The sequence below is a fragment of the Suillus subaureus genome, assembly GCF_016647635.1.
Source record: "Suillus subaureus strain MN1 chromosome Unknown BJ212scaffold_1, whole genome shotgun sequence".
In the NCBI taxonomy this organism is placed as follows: Eukaryota; Fungi; Basidiomycota; class Agaricomycetes; order Boletales; family Suillaceae; genus Suillus; species Suillus subaureus.
Window position 1 is genome coordinate 972,609 of NW_024538557.1, and position 26,086 is coordinate 998,694.

The 26,086-nt window shown below is 47.1% G+C and overlaps 10 protein-coding genes across 10 annotated transcripts; 5 read left to right on the forward strand and 5 right to left on the reverse strand.

Annotated features, from left to right (window-relative positions):
* Positions 1-444, forward strand: BJ212DRAFT_1474269 (uncharacterized protein; the record flags this gene model as incomplete). Its single annotated transcript, XM_041339063.1, has 5 exons — positions 1-57; positions 110-181; positions 232-288; positions 341-367; positions 418-444. 5 exons carry the CDS (start codon positions 1-3, stop codon positions 442-444), a joined length of 240 nt encoding a protein of 79 aa, XP_041199929.1.
* A 460-nt stretch (positions 445-904) lies between these two features.
* BJ212DRAFT_28161 (uncharacterized protein) lies at positions 905-4,039 on the forward strand. The gene is made up of 7 exons (XM_041342819.1): positions 905-1,545; positions 1,599-2,246; positions 2,299-2,931; positions 2,982-3,185; positions 3,232-3,383; positions 3,437-3,565; positions 3,616-4,039. The coding sequence occupies exons 1-7, from the start codon at positions 970-972 to the stop codon at positions 3,884-3,886; spliced, it is 2,613 nt and encodes an 870-aa protein (XP_041199930.1). The 5' UTR covers positions 905-969; the 3' UTR covers positions 3,887-4,039.
* A 6,419-nt stretch (positions 4,040-10,458) lies between these two features.
* Positions 10,459-12,093, reverse strand: BJ212DRAFT_1256551 (major facilitator superfamily domain-containing protein; the record flags this gene model as incomplete). Its single annotated transcript, XM_041329799.1, has 6 exons — positions 10,459-11,142; positions 11,196-11,355; positions 11,407-11,541; positions 11,602-11,762; positions 11,818-11,883; positions 11,941-12,093. The coding sequence occupies 6 exons, from the start codon at positions 12,091-12,093 to the stop codon at positions 10,459-10,461; spliced, it is 1,359 nt and encodes a 452-aa protein (XP_041199931.1).
* A 543-nt stretch (positions 12,094-12,636) lies between these two features.
* BJ212DRAFT_1572588 (uncharacterized protein) lies at positions 12,637-13,575 on the forward strand (the record flags this gene model as incomplete). The annotated part of the gene is made up of 2 exons (XM_041342074.1): positions 12,637-13,451; positions 13,509-13,575. Exons 1-2 carry the CDS (start codon positions 13,012-13,014, stop codon positions 13,573-13,575), a joined length of 507 nt encoding a protein of 168 aa, XP_041199932.1. The 5' UTR covers positions 12,637-13,011.
* A 1,868-nt stretch (positions 13,576-15,443) lies between these two features.
* On the forward strand, positions 15,444-16,098 carry BJ212DRAFT_1572589 (uncharacterized protein; the record flags this gene model as incomplete). Its single annotated transcript, XM_041342075.1, has 2 exons — positions 15,444-15,578; positions 15,634-16,098. 2 exons carry the CDS (start codon positions 15,444-15,446, stop codon positions 16,096-16,098), a joined length of 600 nt encoding a protein of 199 aa, XP_041199933.1.
* Positions 16,099-18,417: 2,319 nt separating this feature from the next.
* Positions 18,418-18,902, forward strand: BJ212DRAFT_1294451 (uncharacterized protein; the record flags this gene model as incomplete). The annotated part of the gene is made up of 2 exons (XM_041332207.1): positions 18,418-18,751; positions 18,808-18,902. 2 exons carry the CDS (start codon positions 18,418-18,420, stop codon positions 18,900-18,902), a joined length of 429 nt encoding a protein of 142 aa, XP_041199934.1.
* Positions 18,903-19,562: 660 nt separating this feature from the next.
* Positions 19,563-19,984, reverse strand: BJ212DRAFT_1310283 (uncharacterized protein). Its single transcript, XM_041333973.1, has one exon. It carries the CDS (start codon positions 19,958-19,960, stop codon positions 19,664-19,666), a length of 297 nt encoding a protein of 98 aa, XP_041199935.1. The 5' UTR covers positions 19,961-19,984; the 3' UTR covers positions 19,563-19,663.
* Positions 19,985-20,857: 873 nt separating this feature from the next.
* BJ212DRAFT_1474276 (uncharacterized protein) lies at positions 20,858-21,111 on the reverse strand (the record flags this gene model as incomplete). The annotated part of the gene is made up of 2 exons (XM_041339064.1): positions 20,858-20,994; positions 21,048-21,111. The coding sequence occupies 2 exons, from the start codon at positions 21,109-21,111 to the stop codon at positions 20,858-20,860; spliced, it is 201 nt and encodes a 66-aa protein (XP_041199936.1).
* Positions 21,112-21,440: 329 nt separating this feature from the next.
* BJ212DRAFT_1257435 (GTPase-activating protein gyp7) lies at positions 21,441-24,376 on the reverse strand (the record flags this gene model as incomplete). The annotated part of the gene is made up of 10 exons (XM_041329854.1): positions 21,441-21,713; positions 21,770-21,929; positions 21,984-22,020; positions 22,074-22,173; positions 22,240-22,328; positions 22,383-22,678; positions 22,728-23,814; positions 23,869-23,979; positions 24,031-24,157; positions 24,212-24,376. 10 exons carry the CDS (start codon positions 24,374-24,376, stop codon positions 21,441-21,443), a joined length of 2,445 nt encoding a protein of 814 aa, XP_041199937.1.
* Positions 24,377-25,095: 719 nt separating this feature from the next.
* BJ212DRAFT_1310290 (ribosomal protein S21e) lies at positions 25,096-25,618 on the reverse strand. The gene is made up of 3 exons (XM_041333974.1): positions 25,497-25,618; positions 25,398-25,443; positions 25,096-25,345 (listed from the first exon to the last, which is right to left on the reverse strand). The coding sequence occupies exons 1-3, from the start codon at positions 25,509-25,511 to the stop codon at positions 25,158-25,160; spliced, it is 249 nt and encodes an 82-aa protein (XP_041199938.1). The 5' UTR covers positions 25,512-25,618; the 3' UTR covers positions 25,096-25,157.
* Between the last annotated feature and the right edge of the window lie 468 nt (positions 25,619-26,086).

A 26,086-nucleotide genomic window follows, 5' to 3' on the forward strand; every position in this document is an offset into this window, starting at 1 on the left:
ATGACCATACTGGAGTCTCATCATTTTTGCAGCCACCGCTGGAAGGATTTCCATCAGGTGAGGACACTTTGAAAATGTCTGATGATCTGTTTCGTTCACCATCAACTAGTGCGTGATCTACGACTTCGACGCACCCGCCGATGCTAGGTTGATCGGCATCGAGTATATTGTGTCTGAACAGGTAACGGTGGCATTCAGGCAACGATTTGTTCGCTACTGATTGTTGTGCAGATTTTCAAGTCGCTCCCCGAAGAAGAGAAGAAGTATTGGCACTCACATAAGCATGAGGTTTGTCATCAGACCAAGATCTTCCCCTTCATTTGATTCATGCCTCTGCCAGATGGAAAGCGGAATTCTTTGCCTCGAGGTAAGCTTTGGTGGTGCACAGGAGAATCATTTTATTAACCCCTCTGTTAGACGAAAGGTGTTGTTCCGAGTACTTGAGTGGCATGGAATGTCTATGCCTAATCTTTTTGTGGGTGTCGTGAACGACACGGTTGAGCAACCGGTCATGCTGCATTTGCATCATACTTACGGAAAGACGATCCATACATGGGCTTTCGATGAGTTTTTCAGAACTGCCACTTGGACCCTTACACTGGTATTAACCTGCCCAGCGACGAGGCCATCCATCGCCGGGATGAGCGCTCTGTAATTTCGTCCTCAGCGAAGAAGAAGCTGCGTGAAGTTTATTTGCCGGGGTATCAGAAAGATAACAAGACGGATCAATGGGAGGCGAGTGGTACAGGTATAACGTTCAGGCCGTTCCGAAAAAATACAAATTCAAGAACAAGGTCATGCGAGTATTTTATTGGAAATTTGACTGCTGGCATATAACTTGTATTATTATCATGACTAGTCGTGTAACAATTTGAAGTCGGGTGAGAGGAGCCATGTGAGCGCTTGAGCGCTCATTCGGTGCAACGTTTATGTAAAGCTACATAGTAAAACCCTGATCTCCCAGAGTTCATGTCGATAACAGCTCTGTCCCACCAGATCCGCATAATATTAGAAGAGGCTCCAGATGACGCACGACTAGAACAGGCTCTCCAGGCTGTAGACGAATTTGTCCGTGAATGTGCTGCATCTAAAGAGCCAGATGTTTTACTCTTCCGACTGGAAGAGGAACTCCAATCACTCCACAGCGATACAATCACCCACAATTCCCTCCAGCATACTGAAGTGCTACTGGTCATCCTATTCCGTTTGCGCCCCTTGTTAACGTCAATTTCGCTCATCTCTACATGGTTCGACCTAGTTCTTCGTCCCGCCTTACGAGAACCACGGCTTTCCACTCTGGCTGTCAATCACGCCAAGGAACTAATTATCTCAGCAGCAGATAGAATAGACGAAAAGTATCCTGAGAAGGTGGCCGAGTTTCGACGTCGCCTCCTTGACCTTTATGTTTTGGATGTATACAATGAAGGATCTGGTGACGACTTGCTGGAATGGGCCGAACTTGACCAGAAACAGAGGGGGAAAAGATCGCTGTGGAAGTTCAATCTAGAAGATATCCTCGTGAAGTCTGGGTTGTGTCGGCCTCAGGTATTCGACAGATGCACTTTGTCTCATCCAGACGTACTGAAGGATGTGCTTAGGATTTCATGTCCGCAATAAACTACTCCTTTGCAACACCGTCATCGCGTCTGCAACTATTGATCCTGCTCAATCGATACACTTCAGAGCCGTCATTCCAGTCCCTTGCAGCAGCACTCGCCGACCATCCTTTGTTAGACAGTCTCCTCAACTCGCTACTGCTGGACAATTCTTCGACGGTGTGCACCATTGGATTGACTGTCATAGTCAAACTTCTCCCTATATTTGCTGTTAAAGCATGTGAGAAGCTGAAGACGATGCTCCCTCGTCTTCTTGCAATTCTTGCAAGAATTATATGCTGGAAGGAGAGATCCGTTCCTAAACCAGCATTTGAGGAGGCTGAGGATACAGACGAAAGTTCTGCGACTGGCGATGCGCAAGCATCGGCGTATAACGAATTCACTGCATCATCTAATCTGCCCTTACGACCTGAGCTCGGCTGGGAAAGGCTGGAGCTTATGTTTAATACCGCATCTTCCGCCCCACCGCCTGGGATTTTTTTTTCCTGCCTCTACTATCTTTTCCCATGCAACTTACTCCGCTTCCTGCGTGGCCCCTCAGCGTATATTAACGATAGGCGCTATGAATCGCCCTTCTCTATTAGTTGGGAAGATGCACTCGATGAGGACAACATAAGGAGCAAATCGGAGGTGCGCAATGGTCATTTATTTTTTGATTCTTATAACTGAATGGAGCTTGCAGTCTCTTTTACGAGGAAGAATTGTCAATGCAAGAGTCATATGGGGAGATTGGACAAAAGAGTTGACAGAACCCGATACGTGGGCCAATTACAGTGTCTCTCGCATCGCGAGCGAGTGCATGATGCTTGACGTGCGAAACACAGCTCTAGGCAGCAAGCAGTTCTGTGCTGACATCGCGTCGGTTGCTGCTGAGTCATCCCTCCTCGAATCAACTACCCTATTTGACGGAGATACTTCAACGGCACCAACGCCTCACCCTGGCTATGTAGAGCTGCCAGCTGCAAAGCCCCGCGTCTCACTGGAGAGCATGATCACCGCGTCCGTTGCACTCAAATCCAATCTGGATGTGGAGATCGAAGCCCCAACGGCCGCCTGGTCATCCCTATTGTTCCCTACAGGGAGCAATTCTCCGACAAAGCGCGCTTTCGATGCGCCGCCAGATCCAAATACTTACAATGGACAACTTCCATCTCACGTTGCACAGGCAATTTCTGGTCTCCAGCGTGAAGTCCTACTTCTGCGAAATGAACTAAACTTTGAGCTTTGGCTTTCACGGGAGAACGTAAAACACATTGGACGCCTTTACCAAGATCGGATTTTGTCCAAAAATGCAGAAGTTGAGCAACAGGGGCTGGTGTGTGTCTCGTACCCGAATTATTCAACTTGCTGATCATCATGTAATAGTTCAACAAGTTACGCCACTACAGGGCCGAGGTCCAGCGGTTAGATCGCCAGCTGAGGGATCACAGGGAACAATCATCATCTGCAAAAAACAAATATGCTGATTGGAATACTGAACTGCAGAGCAAGCTGAAAGAGTTTCGGGAGGAGAAGAAGGCATGGGTCTTTGAAGCTGCTTCGCTACGAACGGCGAAGAAAGAAGCTCAGGTAGAACTTCATTCGACATTACGATTATGTACTAATTCTTACCCAGGCTCTTTTTGCTGCTCAAGGACAATTGCTCGCGGATGCAGTAAAACAAGTATTTGAGCTCCAGACTCAGAGAAAGGAAACCCAGCACAAAGTTGACCGTCTAAGGGATTATGAGCGACAGATCGAGCAGCACATTCGCATGCAACGTCTCTGGTTCGACTTCTTCACATTGGGTTCCGCTATGATGTTCGCTGACTTGTTTGTAGGGATGGAGACTTCCAGAAGTTCAATGACCGGGCTGAAGAGCTCCAACAGCTAAGAACGCAATTTAAGCAGGTGGAGCTGCATCTGGAGAGTTATCAGAAGACATTCGAACAAATGAGTGAGGACGCTCGGTACGAATTTCATTTGCTTTGCATGCATCCTGAACAAAACATTGTTGTAGGAGCCATCGACGACAAAACCAGGCACTAGAAGCCCGTCTTTCTCTACTTCAAAAGAGATGTGATGCCTCCCGACGCCTTCCCGAAGCTGAGATAGCAGCATTCATGGAAGAGAAGTCGGAGCTTGGTGCAGCCAACGCCAGGTTGAGGGATGAAAACGCCGATCTAAAAGACGAGATGGGGGAGATGAGAGCAAGGATGGAACTTATGAAGGCTCAGATTGATGGACATAAAGGCCTGATTGCCGAAACGCGATCCATGCCAGCATTATGAATCCTCGAATGTGGAGGAGGATTTTCTTACCTTGGAATTGGATTCCTGGTAGGGGCGGTGGCTTCGAGAAAGTTTTTGATGCTGATATTCAAGCTGAGGCAAGATCTAGTTACAACCTTAGTAATTACTGATGTACATGTTTAGGAGGAGTCCAGTCACGCGAATTGCGTCCGCGGAATCAGCTGTTCGCAGCTCTACGAATTTCAAAAGACGGGTATATGCTAGCAGTGCTTTTGAATCATGATCCTAAAACCATATGGCTCCAGCCGTCTGATGCACTTGGGGTGTGGTCTCTTCTATTCCCCATGTCGGGGTCAGGCCATAACGAAGCACTATCCCGGGCTTGAAATGATACAGCATGGTTCTCATTGACGACCTCCGAAGGCGAGAAAACCCTACTCTCCAAATAGGCGAGTAGTACATCTCCCGCGGCAAGAGATCAACCATCTCACAGGAACTCGTCAATTTTGATTTACTTCAACACCACAAGCAGGTCTACGCTTCACCTCCACGTTCCGGTCTAACCAAGATGTCAGCTTTGTCAAATTCTCCTTCCATTCGCCCACGACTCAGGGTAGAGCTGAAAAAGATAATGCAGTCTGTATGACTAAGGCCAACTCTAAAAGAAATAAGCCAGCAGAAATAGCCATCTTGCGTTCTACAACGGAATGGCAAGGAAGGTTCGCATTAGGTTAGGCCGGTACGTACCCCAGCTGCAGTGAAATGGAAATGTCCAGCACACGAGGGCATATAATTTCAAGCAGGCAGGATTGATATAGACATAGCGTCAGAGGAACATGACGAATTACACAACATTCACGTCTCCATCTTCATACTAATTGCTTGAAAGTGCTCAGAGAGCTCCCAGGAAGGAAAATATCTTCAATGTCAAGTTCCGAACGAAGAAATTTTGACTACTGCATTGTTTATACCCAGAAGATGCATTGACATGGCTGTAAACAGTTAACACGCTGTCGTTCGCTATTGGTGATCTTCCCATACACTAGGATCTCGGGGAAGTAATAGAGAAGCACCTACTGCGAGAAATGCAATTGCCATCAAGAAGTAGTATATTAACCAAGCATTATGCCCTTCCTGCATCGAATAAGAGAAGACCGAAGCCGCAGACGCTGGGGCAATTATCCTTGCTCCTGTGTTAAACATTTGGACGATTCCATTGGTTGCTCCGAGCGAGGCACGATTGGGAGCAGCTGCTCTGACAAATAATGCTAGGCAGGCTACGGGTTCTTCTCAGTTCAGTAGAATGCACGAAGTGCTAGATTTACATACGGTAGCTGTTACGCTCGGCGTTCGTGAGAACGGCTAAACGGTCACAAAGAGTCTAAAGCGTACACCTATGTACGAGTCGTGCGAGTTAAGCAGTATATTGCAGGCCCTGGTCTGCGTAGGTCAAGTTAAAGAGTACAAGCGTAAGAGATAGAGTATATATAAAGGAATTAAAGCGGAGCTTTAATAAATGAATCGGAGATGGAAAGTAAATAGCGAATCAGAAAAGAGAAAGGGAATCGTACGATAGAATGTTATAGAATGTTCTGTGAATGTGTGATAAGGTGAAATAAGTGAAGAGGTGAAAGGGAAAGAAATAGAACTGTAACATTACCCCTGTTGTAAGGGTAGTAGGCACCGACTACTATCAAAGAAGACGATGCGATCGTTTATAATTAGTAAGAAGGTCAGAAGCGTTACCTAGTTCAGCTTCTTTCATCCATTCGTTCTCGGAACTCGGGAATCCCTTCCACTTTACATAATATTGTCGTCTAGATGAAGATCCGCGGTGTCCGACAACCGCTTCTACTTCGTGTTCTTCTTCGCCATCGATTAAGTCAGGAGGAGGCGAGATATAATTAGGGCCGTGGGTATCGTTCTCTTTGTAGGGAGAAAGGAGTGCGGCATGGAATACAGGATGAATGCGCCATTGTGACGGTAGCGCGAGACGATAGGTGATAGGGGATAATACATCGGTAATGGTGAATGGTCCTTCGCGTTTAGGAGCGAGTTTCCGATTAGGATATCCGAGATGGAGGTTTTTGGCTTCTAGCCATACTTTGTCGCCTTTAGAGAATGGTACGAATTTAGACGTAATTCGTTGACGCATAGTATTGCGTGCGAGTTCATGAGCGGCTAGCGCTTCGTCGCGTGCTTTATTTAGTAATGAGAGTCGTTGTTCAATGTTAGGGATGTCGGATTTTGGATGGGAATCGGGGAGGTGACGTGGGTGATAACCCATCATAAGGTAAAAGGGGGAAGTGCCACGTGCTGAATGGTGTCGCGAGTTATGAACGAACTCGGCTAGTGGCAGCATGGGTGCCCAACCAGTTTGGTCGTTAGCACAAAAGATCCGGAGGTAGACTTCGAGTTCTTGGTTAACTCGTTCGGTCTCTCCATCACTCTGGGGGTGGAATGCGGTGGAAAGGGAATTCTTGTATCCGAGGAGTTTTCCGAGTTCGACCTGGAATCTAGAAGCGAACTGAGGTCCGCGGTCAGAGATAATTTTATCGTAAAGTCCGTATCTGGCGAAAACTTTAGAAAAGAAAATGTTCGCGACGCCTTCAGCGTCAATAGTTTTGAGACAAGGGGTGAAAATTACCCCCTTTGAAAGTCCATGGTCGACCACGACCATGATAGAATCGAAACCGTCAGAGATAGGTAAGTCCGTGATAAGATCTACTGAGCAGTGGGCAAAGGGTCGGTTGGAGATGGGAGCCGGGATAGGAGAGAGAGGGGGAGTCGAAGGGTGCGTGTTTACTTTATTCTGTTGACAGATGCAACAGCCTTCGACGAAGTTCTTGACGAACGTGGCTAATCCTGGCCACCAATAGTCGCGAGAAAGGAGTTCCTGGGTTTTGAAGCGTCCAGGGTGTCCGGCAGTGGGGGAGTCGTGGTGGAGAGAGGTAAGTTCTCGTCGGAGATCTCCGGGAGGTACGTAAGTGAGTCCTTTAAAGGAAAGAATTCCGTCGCTTAATTTCCAGTCGGAAAGAGCGGAACGGAGTGGGGGAGGAATAGAAGAGTCAGTGAGCGCTTGAAGCGCTGTATGTACTACGGGATCAATAGAGGAGGAAATACGTAGTCTGTCCGTAAAAGAAGTGTCAATAACGTTGATAAACATAGAGTCGGGGAGAAGTTGAATACTAATATTATCCTTTTCGTCACTATCGACCGGAAGGTGATCCGTTCTACGAGATAACAAATCGGGGATGATGAGATCTTTCCCGGGTACGTGTTGTATTTGGAGTTCGAATTGCGAAAGGAAAGTTTGCCATCTTGCTTGGCGTCGGTTAAGGTCTTGCACGTCCCTAAAATAAGTAAGATTCTTATGGTCAGTCTGAACGGTTACGGGGAACGGTGACCCAAGGAGATAATGTCTCCATGCTTTCAAAGCACGGACAATCGCTAGTAGTTCTCGATCGTAGATCTGATAATTACGTTCAGCTGGGTTAAAGGATTGAGATAAAAATGAACATGGAAGCCAGTCTCCGTTATCGTTTTTCTGGAGGAGTACGGCTCCTGTGGCGTAAAGCGATGCGTCAGTAGCGATCGCAAATGGGGAATTCTTGTCGGGTATTTGGAGAATCGGTGATGAGGTAAAAATACGCTTCAGCTTATTAAAAGCTTCCTCACGTTCGTAAGTCCAAGAGAATTCTTCGTCTTTCTTGGTTAGATCTATTAAGGGTCTGGCGATGGATGAGTAGTCAGCGATAAACCGTCGGTAAAAGTTAGCGAATCCGAGGAATGATCGGACTTCCTTTACTTTCGTGGGAGTCTTCCATTCGGATATACCTTTCAGTTTGGCGGGATCCATGGCGATAGAACCGGGTTTAATGATCATGCCGAGATATTCGATGTCGGTTACGTTAAAGGTGCATTTTTCGGGTTTAAGGTGAAGGAGGTTGTCGCGGAGTCTTTGGAGTACTTTATGGGTTCGGATTTGATGTGTTTCGTCGTCTTTAGAGAAGATCAGTATATCGTCCATGTATATAATAATCCACCCCTCCTGTATCATATCTCCGAACAAGTCGTTCATCATAGATTGAAAGGTAGCAGGCGAATTACACATTCCGAAGAACATGACGGTGGGTTCAAAAAGTCCTCGGGAAGTGGCAAAAGCCGCCTTCCATTGATCTGTCTTTCTCATCCTTACGTTATTATATCCCCATCGAATATCCATCTTGGTAAAGATCTTGGCGTCCTTTAGCTTATCTATAAGATCGGAGATTAGCGGTAGAGGATAGTTATTCTTAACCGTGTGTTCGTTCAAGTAGCGATAATCCTGGCAGGGTCGGAGGGAACCGTCTTTCTTCCCGACGAAGAAGAATGGAGAGGATTGAGGGGATTCGGAAGGAACTATCGTTCCTTTAGCTAGATGTTCGTTAATGAAATCGTTCATAGCCTTTTCTTCTTTGGCATTAAGCGGATAGATTTTGCATTTCCGCGGTTCAAACGATTCTTTGAGGTCGATCTTGTGGTCATATTTGCGTTCTGGGGGAAGGGTACCGTTAGCTACATCACCAAATACATCTTTGTATTGTCGGAACTCTTCGGGTACGAGTTCTTCAAAGGTTTTCTTTGGCTTTGTGGCGTCTTGGGCGAGCGTCTGTGAGATATTGTCAGTTTTCCGGATATAGGTATAAAAGTCGTCATCGTCATTGATGGGATCTAGAAGGTGTGGGAGGGTTTCATTAGCGGGGTCCCATTCCGGTTCCAGGTCTTCTAGTGCGTCATAAAAAACGTCTTCTTCTTCGATTTCTTCAATTGTGGCTTTCTTTAGGGTACGCTCCCTTAAGCGGACTTTTTGATTAGTCCAATCGATATCTGGGTTTTCTTTCTTTAGCCAAGTCATTCCCAGGATAGCGTCTTCTCCTCCTAGAGAGGTTACGAAGAAACGCTTCCGCATAGGGATATCTTTGATTGAAAAGGAAAGTTCACAGTACCGTGTGATTCTTCCGGCTTTGTTTAACGTGCCGTCTACGTTCCGCACAGGTATTGGGGTTTCGAGTTTGTGCGTGCGAATGTTTTCTTTGAGTATGAATTTCTCGTCGATGAATTCGCCTTCTGCGCCACAATCAATTAGAGCAGCGGCTACGGTGGTTTTTCCGGTTTTCTTGGATCTTATGGTGAGGGGTAAACGAATAGAATTAGTATCACCAATAGATTGCACTAGAAGTCCGATTCTGGGAGCTTCTGACACCGTGGCAGGCTCCCCTAAGCAAAATCCTCCTCATCGCTACTTTCTTCCTTCTTAACCGGCTTCTTACCGGATTTCTTCATTTGGCGTGCTTTAAACACTTTCCATTCTAGGAATTCTTTGTAGTCGTCGTCAGGTGACTCCTTGACTACTTTCCTAGTGGCGGTCGTAACCGTGGGATGGTTAGGGCAGTCTGCGGCTAAGCCCTTCTTACCGCATTTGAAGCAGAGGCCGCCCTTGCGCCTGCGCTCCCGTTCTTGAGGGGTTAGGTACGTTTTCCTCGTCTTCTTCTCACCTTCTTCATCGTCTACTTCTACTTTATCTATATCCATGGCGTAGGGATCTCTTGCCTTGGTATAGGAAGGAGGTGCTATTAAGGTCCTTCGTACCTCGACGTCTAAGGCTTTCTCTAGCCACGTCTCGATGGTGGTAGGGGTCGTTTCGAAGGCGTAAATAGCGGAGACTATCTCACGCTTTAGCCCGTTCCTAAAGAACATGATCTTGGTGTTCTCTTCGGTAATGCCAGTATCGGCTAGGATGGTTCGGAATAAGGATGCGTACGCAGCTACACTGCCGGTCTGTCTGAGGGAAGAAATACGGCGGATTGCCATTTGTTCAACGTTCTTAGGGAAGAAGGTGGATTTGAATTGCTTAGCGAAGTCAATCCAGGTTCCATAGTTCTTGCTCGTGGCCGCAGCTTTGAGCTGGCCTTCGGCCCATTTAGCAGCCTCGCCTTTGGTCATAAGGCTGAGGGCGAAGATGACTTTCTTTTTGTCATTATCGTATACTTCATCGTTCATGTCTAGGTACGCTTCTACTTGAAGCGTCCATCCCTGGGCAAGGCGAGTATCGCCGTTGAAGGGTGCGGGGGTCTTTCCAATTTCTTTAGGCATTGGTGCTGAGAGGGATCGTTCGTAGGTTTGGGTATGGAAATTCCAAACTTGGTTCTTTTGGGGCGATGCTAGCGTAGTAGGCTGCCCACTGGTCGATTGAGTATCTGGTGCCCTTGGCGTCTATCTGGAAGAACTCTTGTTCTTCTTCGTCCCAGGTAAAACCGGGAGGTGTCGGGGCGATCGGTGGTATGGTGTCTGGGGTCCTACTCGTCCCTTGTGATTACACAAAAGGGAGGAGCTTCTGGGTTCTGGTTCTTTCACGAGTTCAAGGGAACCGTGGGGTAGAAGATAACTTGACCTTTTGTTACGCTCGGCGTTCGTGAGAACGGCTAAACAGTCACAAAGAGTCTAAAGCGTACACCTATGTACGAGTCGTGCGAGTTAAGCAGTATATTGCAGGCCCTGGTCTGCATAGGTCAAGTTAAAGAGTACAAGCGTAAGAGATAGAGTATATATAAAGGAATTAAAGCGGAGCTTTAATAAATGAATCGGAGATGGAAAGTAAATAGCGAATCAGAAAAGAGAAAGGGAATCGTACGATAGAATGTTATAGAATGTTCTGTGAATGTGTGATAAGGTGAAATAAGTGAAGAGGTGAAAGGGAAAGAAATAGAACTGTAACAGTAGCACATGATCAGGCTGATCGTCAGCGCATGCTGGATGGCAATACATAACCACACTGCCCAACCTATCCCATGGGCTCGAGCCAGAGTATTGATCACTGGAAATAAGATGACGGTGGGTATGCTGGAACTAATGCCAGTGGTATAGATAGCTCCTGCACCGAAGCGATCATGTAAACGAGCGAAGAAAACCAGCTGAACCACGACCTGTGCGGCACTTGATGCCGCAAGTATAGCGCCGATGCGAGGAGGGTCAAGGGAAAGACCGCCAAGTGCAATCGGTGTCGCATAGAAAATAGGTAGGACTGAATTAAACGCAATGCGAAACAGGCCCATGGTGGCATTACTTGCTGTGACGGCCGAAACTTTCGGTGTCAACAAGGCGCGCAGCGGAAGCGGCTTTGATTGGACTTCTTCAAGATGGGCTTCTCCAGTATTAACGAGCACATTGCTCGACAGCTGGCGAGGCTTTGCGTATGACTGTCGGAAGCATCTTCTTTTGACTAGCTCCCAAAGTGGTGTCCTGGTTGAAACGCTCTTGTTGCCACACTTAGTGTGATCCAGATATGTGTTTCCAACATCACACTCACCTCTTTAAGACCGAAATACGTGACTAGCCAAACTACTGATATAAAAATTGTCGGTATAGAGCATGGTAAGAGATATGGGTAGGTTTTCAGGAGTTCCGATCGCCTAAAGATATCAGGGAATCTGTCTGCTGGTCGGGAGAGCGATCCCCCAATGAGTGGTCTAGATACCATGAACCTCAGTGCAAGAGTAAATGTACTGTACCATGCCTACCCAACTACGGCTCCGATCATCCACGGAATTGGCATATAACTGTATGCCTTGGGCATATTGGTTGCGTCAGTGATGTCCATCACCATGCTCTCGATGACACTACTGCTCGCGTCAAATGCTCCGCAGACAACACGACTGGTCAAGAATATCAGTAATTGACGGTCACAACTACTATTCGATATTTAACACGCTGACCTAACTACCAGACCAAGGAAGGTCTTCGACAGCCCAAACGAAACCATCGAAACAGAAAGTGCTAATAGAGCTGTCAGTATTACAGGCTTCCGCCCAATGTGGTCAGACAGTTGACCCCAATGAAAAATAGTCAGTGCATGAACTGCATAGTATGACGATTGCTTGGGAGAATATCAGGAAAGAAGGAAGGGGCAGGAACGATGAAGACAAGCTTACAAGGATGCCGACATAGTAACCAACGTGGGATTCGTCTCCGTGAATCACTCCGATGTCTCTAATGAGCTTGACAAAGTTCCGATTGTGGTCAGATTCAAGACCAAGCAAAGGGAATATACTCACTTGGGGTATAAACGGGGTAAGGGTCTGAGAGGCAAGAGGATCTGACAGCTGCGAGAGCAGTATAATCCATAATTGGTCCCAGGGCAGAGGTGTCCTAGTCGTTGGCTGCTCCGGTCGTTGTAGAAGAGGTGTCTCCTCGTCATCCTGCAGCATTATCATGGTGATACGAGAAATCTAGACAGAGGGAGAAGAGGCGATTGCGCGACAGCTGTCTCTAAAATTACCCTTATCCACCGTAGAGCCGCTGCTGGAACTGTACAAGAAAATGCTATTTAGGGTGAATTGAAATGGATTGAGATAGTCTAAGACTGCCTCACGCATGGCGGCGGGAAGCTACGGTTCAGAACTTGAAACACGTGTTGAGGCTGCGATAAGGAGTCCACAAGAACCTGCTTTCTCTCAGATCAGTGACAGGAATGATTAAAAGCGTCACACGCGGACATAATAGTAGGCACCTCCTATTACGCATGTGGCCCCGTATAGCCGCCTGTGGCCAGGAGGTAGGTACCCCGCAAGTACTGTCGCCCAGAGGATCTCAGGCCTATGCCAGCCTTAGGCTAACCCTCACCTAAAACACGAGATGAGATTAAATAGAGTAGACATAATAATAAAAAACGATGTTAATTAAAGGATCAGTTACGACGCTGGGTGCTATAGCATGAGGCGCAAGTACTGCTGGATTAAGTACGTCTACGGATGACACCGATACGTTGGCCAGGCGATAACGTATATACCCACTGTCGCTAATATCATTGAAACTAATACAGTGATACTCTGCCCATCGTCTATGTAATATATTGTATTGTCTGCACTGGCAGTTTACTGGCTCGCCACCGTGGTTAATACCAATGGTCGCAATGTTCCTTTCGAGTCCACCGTTATTGTTCGCTTCCATAAGCCCTTTCGTCGTTTCTTCCACTATGATCAATCCACAGGCCATTGTGGGTGTTGAAGATAACCACAAAGTGGTCTGTCCACGGCCCTAACTCATTTAAAGGACGCGGGTCTGTATGGTAGCCATCAACTTCGTCTCACTGAACGCTCTCCCTTGTCCTCACGCCACTGTTTACTATGTCGTCTGACCGTATTGTGCGTCTCGGCCCCAAGCTCACTCTCAGGTTCAAGACTTCCTCTCCAAAACCAGCAAATTCAGATTCGTCTTACCAGAGCTCTGTCTCGGCGTGCCCCCCAGTAGAGGCCCCACGAAGCCAGAAAAAGAGATCTCGAGATGCTCGATATGAAACCGACACTCCTGTCATCCCTTCCTCTGCCATACCGCCCACGCGCGCCATAGTACCATTGAGGCGAAAGATTACTACTGCGACGGATGGAAAATCGGTTGTTGGTCATTCACAAAACAATGAAGCAGTGGGTTGTGGTTATAGGGACGATAGCTACGCGTCGGAGCACCTCTCCCAAGATTGGGAGATGTCAACTCCAGCCAACCCTCCTGGCGCGCACGTTCCTACTCAATTTCTTCAACTGCAAGATGACTGGGAGATGGAATATTGGTGAGCATTTTATTCCTTTTTCAATGGTACGGGAGGCTGATGTCATGTCACAGATAGGTTTGGGTTGTACTATAGAAGGATTAGGAAGGGAAGTCTCAAGGGCAGACTGTTGAGGGAATCGTAGGTGTACAAGCGTAGGCGCTAGTGTAATGGTGTCGGGAAATGTACGTCACTGAATATCTTTTCGGACAAAGCATGGTCGTATCATCTCGCGACGGTCCGTGCAAGCGTTTCGATCGCTTGCCCCCCGATTCTCATATCTAAAACATGACTCACTTGATCGGTCCTCGTCGATTTTTCATATTTCCGCACAAATGCTTGCAGGTGGCGTGCCCAACAGTAGTACTGGTGAGTTGCTGCATCTGCTAATGATTGCCGTTAAGTACGTCAAATTTCCAATTCCGGTTCTTAGCCATGGATCTCCATACTCTTCATAGTATGGGCATCGGGGCCTCAGCGTGCGGCTCTTTAGCTAGACGATGAGTCGCGGCTTAGGTGCGAATATGATTGTTGAAGTCTCACCATTATGAAGCTCTTGTTCTGTTTTCCTATTACTTCCTGGAGCCGCTTCAGCAATGTCCATACTCCATGAGCACCTGACCGACGTTCTCTGCGCGCATATGTTGCATGACTCCAGGATGTACTCTTGTGGCATCCGGTGATTAGGTATAGAACACGATTCTCGATTTCCGATTGAGGATGATTTCTAGTGAAGTCGAACCAACATTCTGCATTGTCTACGACTTTCTCCAAGAACTGACGATGATTCTGGAGTTCATAACATCGGCACTCTGGAAGGACAAGGTATGCCCATTCCTTGGATGTTGCCTGGCATTCATGCTTGACCGTATTGTCATTAGGGACGGTGTCACTTTATAAATAATGAGCTAGTTCGAAGAATGTTGATTGAAAGAATGCTACCTACTGATCATGGTACGTCCAAAAACCCTTTGAATAACGCACCAGCCAGTTTGATATGAGCGACCCAGGGTTTTCATCATATGGGAATGTGGCAATCTCTTCACGATCTACATGCACTTGTCGAAAATAATTTGATACCCTGTGTCTCGATGAAGGGAGTCACAAGGATCAATTGAACAATACGCTGAACCTGCCATGTGAAGTGATCATGCCAACATCTCAATCCTTATTCCTTTGGACTGACACTCCTATGCGAGATTGATGTCCGGCTCTGGATGCCATAGAGGATAGCCGAAGCCTCGTTAAAGTAAGAGTTTTGCGCAAACTTCGCACTCGTCTTGTTTGTTGTGCATTGTTGGGGATACGAGATTAGGGGTATCACCCAAACCGCCTGTCGAGTGAGGACACGTGATTCAGAGCATTCGAGGCAGCACTTCAGAAGCTTCGGCAGAGAGTTTCCTAACATGCGGGGCCTATGATGCTAGAGCCTCTATTCCGCCGCTCTTTTCGAGGTCCCCAGAAAACTTTCGTGTGTTTCTTATCAACTGCTGACACGGTCACGAATTAGCAACTCATTTTTTTCAGGGTCCCTTCTCGAATCTCGCCGTCACGGTAGCTCTGAGTCTCATATGAGCCAAGTGCTTCGCATAGCGTTGTCATGGTGTGTCGTTCTGTGAACTTCGAGGCAAACTAAATTCTGAACTAGTGAAGAAGGGGTGAGTTTGAGCACCCACTCTTGCGTGTCATCGTGCTCCTCAATGCTCGTGGATCCTGGCAAACCATCATGCGCATGGGCAGTAGAATAATACATGGTAGGTCGACCGAGGAATTAGAAAAGTTCTCAATATAAAAATGGCCCAATTCTCTAAGTCGATGCGGCACCATGTTCCTTTGCCCAACCTTGAGGATATCCCATAGGACGTTCAGCGACTGGTGAGATCTGTCATTCTCGTAACCTAGGACTGCCGGTCTGTATGCTGATACTTTGTTCATATTCTCGTCTATGCATTGCCTGTATAAGCTAGCAGATCATCCATTGGACCGTCACAGTGGTCAATGCTAATGGTCGCAATGTCCTTCCGCATTGACCGTCATTGTTCATTTTCCATCGTTCTTACCACCATGATCAATCCACAGGCCCTCACAGATATGGCGATTGATACCATTCATGGCATTGTCGAGTCCAACGTCGCAATTGCGCTGTGGGTGTTTGAAGGCAACCACACAATGGTGCATCCACAGCTGTAAATAATTTTTAAAGGATGCGGGTCTACAAGGTGGCTACCAAGCTTACCCCACTGAACACTGCATCGCAGAAAAAACCTTCACTTCCTACTGCCTTATCCTCACACTACTCTCCATAATGACTCTACCTGGAAAGGTGATCCGAATCAACGAAAATGCCACCATAAGGCTTATGCCCACAAATCATCTTCCACCACGCCTGAAACGCCTTCTGCAGCGTCAGCAGGACTTCAACATTTCTGAGCGCTCTGACTCGGCACTCCCACCCGTAGAGGAGCCAGCTTCAAGCGCAGCAATAAGTCAGGCTGAACCAAACATACCTGCTATAACGCAGTCGCCTTCCCATCGGAAGAGAAAGACCCGGAGGAGTAGAGAGAAGGAGAACAATATTGCATCACCCATCGCCTTAAAACGCCGCCACCGTATTCGCGCAAGGCTCGACCATGGTGCAGCCTCCACCACACATACTACTATCGATTAGATACATACGATACCTCAGAGCTGCTTGACCTTGTTTCCCGTGTCTGAGACACGGTTTGTTTGATTTATGCTTAATATTCATGGACTCTCTATTTTGCCATGCGAGTGGTGTACTCAATGAGTAGCTTCCTCTGCTAGTCATTTATTATGTTATATGACGATTACCTACGGATTCAGGCTATGTAGCGTCAATTGCAATCAAATTCTAACGGTAGCACGAACCGAATTCAAATGAGGCAATCGTCACTTTCGAGCCTCTAACTCCCTTAAGCTTAGTCTACTCCCCTGAGTTTCCGATTGTTCACAATACACTTCTACTCTAGTCTTTTAGTTTCATATTCTTCAATCAAATGTGAGCGAATCTCCATGAACTGGGGGACTCCATCATTGATTCAAGGATATTTTCACTGTACTCCGAGGCTAACGAGGACGGCGGTGGTGACTCGGACTGTGGAAGTATTGGTATGCTCTAAGGCAAACCCCAACTCACGAATATTCGGCCAATCGGCTGCAACATCTTTGATGGGCATATCATCAATATGGTATCCCGTGGTGAATGGTTCACCCTTGCTGTTGGACTCCGAGATCCGAGTCGAAGAAAACCGACGCATCCGAGACAGGAACGGATAGAGAGGTAGCCTACGAGCACAAGCACAAAATCGGACCAAGGCGAGCGACGTTTTGACGTCGGCTCGCGTCCTGCATTGTTTTCATGTTTTTCTTTGATATAATAGCCAGTTGGCAATGTACTTACTATAAAAGCGCCTGCAGTAGCACACGGACATCTCTGTTCTTTGGAAGAGACCGAGATGTGAGTTAGAATTTCATTATCGATACTTATAGAGTGTAACGCGACGTAGTGTACTTGTCCTTACAGCGTTCAGACTTCCTACCTTTGTATATTCACCAGACTTGCCTTGTTTTTGTGCATCATTAGGAATAGATCTACAAGATCAGGGGCATTACCCAAGTTGCTTATAACCGACTTGGGTCACGTGAAGGTATTTTTTTCGGGGAATGTGGAGTCGCTGTCGGACTAGGTTACAACCACAGCACTCAAAAGTTCCAGGCTTCCTGCTTTTGAGAGAGGATTTCTTACGATGCATGACATATGATGCGAGAACTCAGAGCTGCGCCTTCTTCGCTTGTCTTAGGGTCTCCACAAACCTTGTGCGCAATTCATTTACTGCTCCGAACGCTCTCGGACACAGCCACGAATTAGCAACTGGCTTTTCAGGGTGTCCTACCCTGTTCTTCTCACACGAGCCAAGTGCTTCGCAAAGCGTTATCCTGGTGTGTCGTTTAGTGAAGCGAAACGAGCTGAAGTCTCAGAACAAGTGGAAAATTCGAGCATCCGCCCTTGCATGAGTGCCCCTCAGTGCTCACGGATTCCGATAAATTAAAAGCATTACTTCTGTTGCTGCATCCTCCTTGCAGTCTTCCCTTCAACCGTTCTCTCTTCTCTTCACATAATGCTGGACCTAAGATCACGCCTGTTCGAAATTCAACTCGGCAATCCAATACAGTACGTTTCCTTGCCGTCTTAAACTATAGCCAGTACTTTTCGCAGGTTGTACTATATGCTGACCATTATAACATGTATTCACAGACAAGAAAATTGATACATGGAGTATGCTGTTGACTTTTCAATACGAGGTCGAAGAAGAAATTATTGATAATAATGTGACGTAGGTCCTAGGACCAAATGCGACACCTTGACGAACATGGGGGGTAGAATAATATATGGGACATTGGACGAGGGATTGAAAAAGTAGTAAGTACTCGATTAAAAATGACCTATTCCTCCGAGTCGATGCCGCATTGCATTCCTTTGGCCAACCTTCGACGCGTCAACCTTGCGTGAATCCTACAGGACGCTCAGCAGTTAGTGAGGTGTATTGTTCTTGTAACAAAAAATCTAGGACTGATACTTGGTTCGTGAAGTCGTGTGTGCATTGCCCGAACCAGTTGGCAGATAATTCACTGGACCGTCGCGTGTGGTGGTCACTGGTCAATGCCAGTGGACACAACGTGCCTCCGCCCCATGATTGACCGACAGTGTCCACCTACAAAAGTGTCTGCTGTTCTTACCACCAGGATCAATCCACAATCCTCACAGATTTGGCGATGAATACCCCCATGACGTTGTTAAGTTCAAGTCCGCTGTGAATGCGAACACAAGCACACAACGATGTGCCCACAGCTCTCAAATATTTAAAGGATACTGGTCTAGAAGGTAACTATCAAGCTCTTCCCAGTAGTGAACGCTACATCGCAGAACAAGCCTTCACTTCTTACCTTGTCTTCACTCCTAACTACCATGATTCCCGGAAGAATTATTCGAATCAACGACAAGGTCATCTTAAAACTTTGGCCCAGGCTCGAGGGCCAGGTCATCAAGAGCACCCCATTATTCTCCTTGAAACTCAAGCCGATGACAGTTTCTCCGTACTATCCCAACCTGCACCCGAACGAGTTAGAACCTGCTATGCAACAAGTGGTCATCACGATATCGCCCTTGGCCAAGGCGACCAAGGACGATGAAGAAGACTATCAGGATGACGAGGATGACGAAGAAGATAACCTCAGTACTAGTTGTGATTCATCAGAGGATCAGGATGACAGCAGCTGGGAATGCCCACATCCCACTAGAGGTATGCATTGCATACTTTTTGCAATTGTTTTTTTTGGAACTGACGACATTTCATAGACCTACCCTGCAGTGAAGCAGGTTCAGAAGACATCAAGGACTCTGATTATTCTACCACCGCAGAAGTAGGACGGATGAGGACGAGGGAGGACTAGGTGTCAAGAAGTGTATTATATTTGGGTCAGGGACTCATGGAATGTCAAGGCATTGGACTCAGACACGGCATGGCCATCGATATATCTAAGCTTATGGACTTGTCATGCACCTGGTGTGCTCGACTACATAGTAGCAATGAATAGCTGGGTCTGCTAGTTATCTGTTATTGTATACATCTGGGTGTCCTCACTCTTTATCGCATGTGTCATCGTCCCCCGCGGTCTTGAAATATTTTAATTCATGCGCGCAAGCTTGCCGCAGTCGAAACGACGTTCAGAAATTTTAAATACATCTTGAAGCTGGAGTTATGAATTTTCAAGTGTTGTCGTGACTAAAGATGAGACCTTGAAATAATAAATTATATATAGCTGGCATACGAGCATCCTTCCCGGATTTGTAGATCGGACGATCTGATTACCGCGGATGTTGATCTGTGACCAACTTCGACCCCAGAACCGACGGCAAGGCAGAACCGCGGGGACGAGAGATCTCTCCTTCATTCTTTCTACCACCTCGATTCAAACAACTTATCATCGCTTACATTTTTTGATGAACGCCGTATGCATGCTCTATTACCATTGAAGAAACCGCAACAGGAACCTCAAATATTGGAAGGAGGGAGGACGCCTTCCCCCCTATATCGATAATGCACAATTATCATCACTGGTATACAAGACCCCCATCTAAGTGGACCTTTCTTTTACACAACAAGCATTGTTTTTGATCCCTCACTCTCAGGACACCCTACGCTATCAAACACTCACATAACCGCAAACTGTTCCACGACACCCTTCACAAGCTCCGTATCAGGTCTTTCAACCTCTATCATGCGGCGCTCCATCGTTAGCAGCGTCTTGAAGGCTTCAGGGAGTACTGAGTCAAAGTCGAACCCTGACACGCCATCCAGCGCGCTCGTCAGAGTCACCGCCTCAGAAAATTTTGCGGGGTGTGCGGTGGAGAGGATGATTTGGATGGTGTTGGGCGTGGGCGAGAGGACACCTGCGACGTGCAGCCCTACTGCGCTGTGTGGGTCTGTCGCATTCCTTTGGCCAACCATCGACACGTCAATCTTATGTAAATCCTACGGGACGTTCGGCAGTTAGTGAGGCGTGCTATCCTTCTAACAAAAAACATAGTACTGATACTTTCGATTTGTATGTGCGTGCATGTGATTTATTTATTGCCCATTTGGCCCACCATAGCCAAGAGACGAGCGCGATATAGATATCAGCAAGTGACGAGTCCACAGGATGCGGAGAAGAGAAGACGAGAAGTACAAAACAGCCATATGGCATGAAGGTGTACGAGATAGCAAGGTAGAACAAGAAAAGTAAAGAACACGACATATCGACGCTATCAGCTACAAGTCCTGAAGTGGCCTTACAAGCAAGGCCACTTCAATTTACAGAAGACCTGGTGGCTGACGCGGACGAGCGGGACTGCACAATATCCAGACCCGTGACTACGACGTATAATGCATTACCTACCCACGAAGTTGTCTCTCATTACACCTTGACATTCACTCACGGACGCTTCCTGGATGATCATTTCACCTTCTGTCTGACGAAAGTGGTTATTACCGTAACAGAATAGAAATCTGTTTGTCCTGGACTGCGCAGGTTCAAAACCTGTTGACAAATGATTTTTCCTTCTTATCATATCTTGACATTTATTCATGAACAGTTCGGACATTCATCTCAACTTCCTCCTGGCGAAAGTGGCTAGTAACCACAACAGAATAGAAATCTGTTTCTCCTGAACTGTACGGGTTCGCAACCTGCCGACAAACCATTTTTTTCTATTAGAACACGCTTTGAAGATTCACTCGTGGGTGAGTTCCTCGCAGGTGCATCTTAACTGGTCCTAGCCAAGTGGTTACCGCAACAGAGTCAAAATCTGTTCTTCTTCAAGTTGGACTGGACAGGTTCGAAACCTACCCACCACAAGGTTGTTTTTACTCCAAAGCACGAGTTTCAGGAACGTAGAGAGGATATGCCAACGTATTCGCAGTCAATTGGGCGGCCCTGGATTTTGTGGAAATATTGGAAAGTCGTATATGCCATGATGGTTGCTCCGTATCGGACTGCGCTCCTGTGGGTATGAAATGAGTCGACACCATGAAGCATAAACCAAATCACACATACTAAGGGAAACATCCGATGGAACATTTGTCTCATCGTAATCAGGTGAGCTCGGAATGGTTGACATTGTTTCAGCAAGTGGGAGTTGAGTGGGACTCTGGGCGGTCGTAGTAAGTCAGGACCCAGCTGGTAACAGCCCCTAACTTCGCAGAGCTTCAATCTTCTACCCCTAAATTGCAGTATCACAGCCAAACGCGCTAAACTGGAAGTTCCAGATTGATCACCAGGAGTGGTGATTTATATGCGTGCACAAGACTGACGTGCACTGAGACTCACAGATTCGAACAAGGAATCAACGTTGTCAACGGTAATATACACGTGCATTACAGTATCAGTCATGCCACACGGTTACACTACATGATAAATCAATGTCCCATCAAACCCCGCTCGTCGAATTCAGCGCCCAGTCTTTAACAAGTCCCTGAGATTGTCGCTCAGAGTAGGCATGGCTATCTTCGACAGAGACACCTTTCCCTCTGATTCAGAGGCAGATGTCCCTCGTCGCCGTAGCACACTACTCGTAGAATCAGTGGCTTCTTCCGCTCGCCTTCTGTCAATGTCTGCAACGAGCTGAGCAAATGATAGGAAGAGGACCTCCGCTTGGGCAAGAGTAGAATCGAGTTCAATGGTCATGCTGAGCTCATTGCAATATTTCAGGATCTCGTCGAACTGATCGAATACTCGGTTAGAGAGGAAGTCGCATGACATGCAATCAAGGCACAAACCTCTACAAGATATCGTAGAATCATATCACGATGAGACTCCAAGATTGCTAAAGCGACGAAGAGAATGAATTCGTTGCTGTAATAGTCCGTCCACAACACTTCCCATAGGCGCAAGACATCGTCAAAAGGGAATTCACGTTTGAAAGCAATGAGGACCCATCTGTGATAAACAGCGTCAGGGATGCCTTATCAGCAAGCTTCAGTGAAGACTTACCGGAAGCAGAAGAACAAATTGAGACCGTCAGTTTTTTCTGCAGCAGATGAGAGTCAGATAGTTATAAACATAGAAAACAGATTTAGTGACCTAAATGTCGATATAGATCAGGATCCATCACACAGATCAGCTCTTGGAGCGTCGAGAGCTGCTTTTTCATTCCACTCTGATCCCGAAGGAAATTTTGAATCTATTGGAAATGTTAGAGACAGGATCTTCATCAAGTATCAGATGCACTTGCCATACGATTCATTACTTCCACAAAACACCAGAAGGTCAGCTCCTCATCGGAACCCATTACAACGTACAAAGGAGCGCATAGGTCCGACATACCCTGTACATACCCTGTTTTCTCTCATCAGATACTGTATATGAATGTAATATTTCAAATGCGCTCACCAAGCTCTTTGTTGTAGAAATTGTATGTGAGCAGAATGCCTGCGAGACGATCGATGTGTTCATTACTGGGAGATTGTGCACCGATGTCCGACATCTGAGGAGAGATCGTCGTGTACCGACGGTTTCCATTCGGGCCATTGTCAGCGGTATCCTCATAGGAAGTGGAGAAGAGTGGCTGAGTGCGGTCTGTGCGGCGACAATCTACATCGATGCGATGACGTTCTTCGAGGACATCTGGTCGGTCAAAGACCTCGGGCACACCACACCACTCATCTTTGATCTCACGGTATCGCTTCCTACAGAATGAGTCAGAAGGCATGGATCTGGTGGTGGAGGCAACATCACCTCTTCTCCTCCCATTTCGCTTCCCTCTCACTACCAGTGATGTCCCAATCGTGAACACCAAGTATGAAGGGCCACACTTTCTTCCTGAGGTTCCCATCAGGAGTGATGCCCTTCCTGAAAACTTGGCGCCTCATCTCTTCAAGCCTAACTTTCGGTCGTCCATCTTTATCAAACCACTTCGCCCAAAGCGCCTCGTCTATCGGGTGTGCCGGGTCTCGAGAGGTTTTGGGAGAGGGAAGGTTGACCGTGGAGTGAAGAAGCTCGAACACGCCCAGCGGGGATATCTCCTCGACCACATTCGAGGAGGAAGGTAGTGCCTGAGCCTCTCGTTTACGTGCCCGATCGCCTTCTTCAGCAACTATGCGAGCCCAGCGTGCAAGATACACCCTCGCACTCTCAAACTCACCAACGCCCCCTTTTTCTACCCAACTACCCCATTCCAAGTCGCCGTTGGCATTGACCAGACTCTTGACAGGGTCTGGGAGATGTGGGACGATTGGCTTAGCGAGAGGATGAGAGAGAATGTTTTGCGCGGCGTGGCGTGTCGCTCTAGTGATATTTGAAAAGGATTGCAGCAGCGCCATCCGTGCTTGTGAGCTGGACTGTGTGGTCGATATGGAGGGTGGGTAAAGAGAGCGATGCAAAACAGATGAACGAGGGACATATGAGTTAGGAGGTGCATTTGCAGGAACATCAGATAATGGACGTGGTCGCCTGTGAGCAGGTACAGGTGAGTGCGAAGAAGCATACGATGACTGCGCAAGGATATCGTCCACAGCGTCGTCGTCAAATATCTGAGTGGTATGCGTGTCGAGGTCGGCTTTAGATGGGTCGACGATGAATAAGGAAGGTTGTAATGTGGAGCGGAGTAGGTGGGCATAAGATCGCAGACGAGAGAGCAAATCCTCGCCTCCCCAGGAGTTTGTGGGTCGAGAAGATGATGGTGATGATGTGGAAGGAGGGTATGCACTAGTGGAGTTGCGCCCAGTATGTCGAGACGGTATTGTCATTGAAAGCGATTCGTCATCATGGAAGTACAGAGTTGGGAGTGTGGAACTGTTTATGAGGTTTATACCGATGGTACCATCTGTTATTGATTGGTTTAGCCCTGTCAATGTCCAAAGATAACATGAGAACGTACACCATGATGAAAGGGTAGGTGGATGGACAAGAAGAGAGTATATCGAAGTCAGAGGAACCGAGAATGCATAGGACTCTGGTCTTTGTGTAGGAAGGTCAATCAGAACCGCATCTTTGGATGGTGTAAGGTTTTCGGGTTCAAACAGAGAAAAAAGCTGCGGACCTTCATCCTCCTCATCTAGTGTGGCCTTCTCCTCAATCTTCACAAACTTGTTCCATTCGTCGGTTCCCTTCTCACAAAGCAGTGTCTCTGGAATCCATGCAAGCAAATAGATAGGATTGATAGCCTCCTAGATGGCAGAAATGCATGAGCGAGAAATGCGAGACAAGACCTAGCTACTCACGCGCTTAACAAGAGCTACGAAACCTGGGATGTTATCTCTAGCGTATGCGGTCGGATTAACGTAGACCTTGGATTTGCTATAGAGAAGGCGGTATTTGCTCTCCTCCTCTGCAGAAGGGGATAATGAACCACTGCTCTCGCTTTGGGTGCGCTGAATCTCGACCATGGAATCGGACTAATAAGAGGGGCTTGAGTCAACATACCATAAAGCCAGCCAGTGGCGACTCACTGAAATTATGGACAAGGAACCGTCAGAGTAACAGGCACGATGATTCTTGCCCACAAGCATCAGTACTTGGGCCGCAAACTGCTATTCAGTGTTCGTTCGCTGCGGGCTGCGTGTTACAGAAATGTACTGAGTGCGAATACACCAAGTCTCCATTTGTAGCCCTCCCGCAGTTTGCCACAATTCCAGTACAAATTTCAAAAAAAGTTGTTTTCACTCCGTTTAGCATCTATGGACTACGGAGACATCACAATACTGACTACGCTTTTGGAAGTACACCACAGGAAAGAACGTTCTTCCTGAGCAGGTCTTTTTACCAATTATGAAGAAGATTCCGTCCAGGATGAATATTCCCCTCTAAACATCGACAATAATTGGAATCAGTCAAACAATCGTGACAGTAGCGCACAGTGACAAATATGTTGCCAACGAGGTTAGTATCAGACTGCGGAGCTGTTTGAGAGACCCTTCCTGTAAGTTAGAATACAAGATCTTGCAATTTCATTCGCTAAACACCAAATGGGTTTGATCCGCGCGCATGCGCAGTGCGCTTGCACTCAACATAGGCGTGAAGGCGTTCACCCCACAAGTTACAACATCAAGAGAGCAAGTAAAATGATGATATGACGAACACTCTAACACAACAACGTTTATTTTTGGTACGACCACACATTCCGGAGCACTACAAGAACAAACCATCAGTACAGTTCAGACAAATTCCTCATAGAGAACAAGACTTACAACCCGCCTTCGTTGCTAGCCGGTTAACAGAGTCATCGCCCTCCCCTTGTGATCGCACTTGTCCGCAGAGTGCAAATGAGGTGTAAGTGTTCAGGGCACGACCGTTAGCATCAACATCAGCGACGTTGATCTGAACTGAAGCGTGGTCCTTGGAGGTAATCAGGCGGTCTGAGCCATGGATGGGTTAATGCTCTAAGACGGTATTTGGCTCAAAACATACTGGTGGCTGCACACTTGCGGGGGACGTAGAGGTCGACGAGAACACCCTAATACCAAGGTAAGCTGTAAGATTAGGGTGTAGCATGACGACAATACAGACCTGGTCGTTTTCCATTGCGAGATCGAGATTTTGGCTATGGTGTGCGATGTGCAATCTGCAGGGATGATGCGTGGGATAGTTGTGAAGCAACTGTACAGTTAGTGCCACGTGGCATGCGATTACGTGGTATTTCCCCCTTAGGACCATGCTTTTGGCTCTTTTAGACGGACATTACAAAGGTCGAAAAGATACACGTATATTGTTTGTGTACTGTACCGTATCGTGACATGCAGTTTGAAAACGAAGCAAGAGCATCAGGAGGACAGGACTCGAGGTACGATAGTACCGGAAAAGAAATTCGAAAGATGGTAATGCAGATATAATGATAACAGAGATCAGGTGCGACTGTCAAAGTAGGGCTCTATAAAGCAGGAGCAACGAGCAGAGATCGGTGGTACGGAAGCGCAGCGAGCAGGTACAAATAAATACTATTTCAGATACAAAGAAGGCCCAATAAGAACAGCTATTGCTGATCCAGGGCGGAGCGTAGTCCATGGCGAAAGCGAAAATAAAGATCGTGCAATGGATGATTGGGCAGTCGTGGCAGGATACATGGTGTTCGTTGAGATGGCGCAATGGATGCTGAAGAT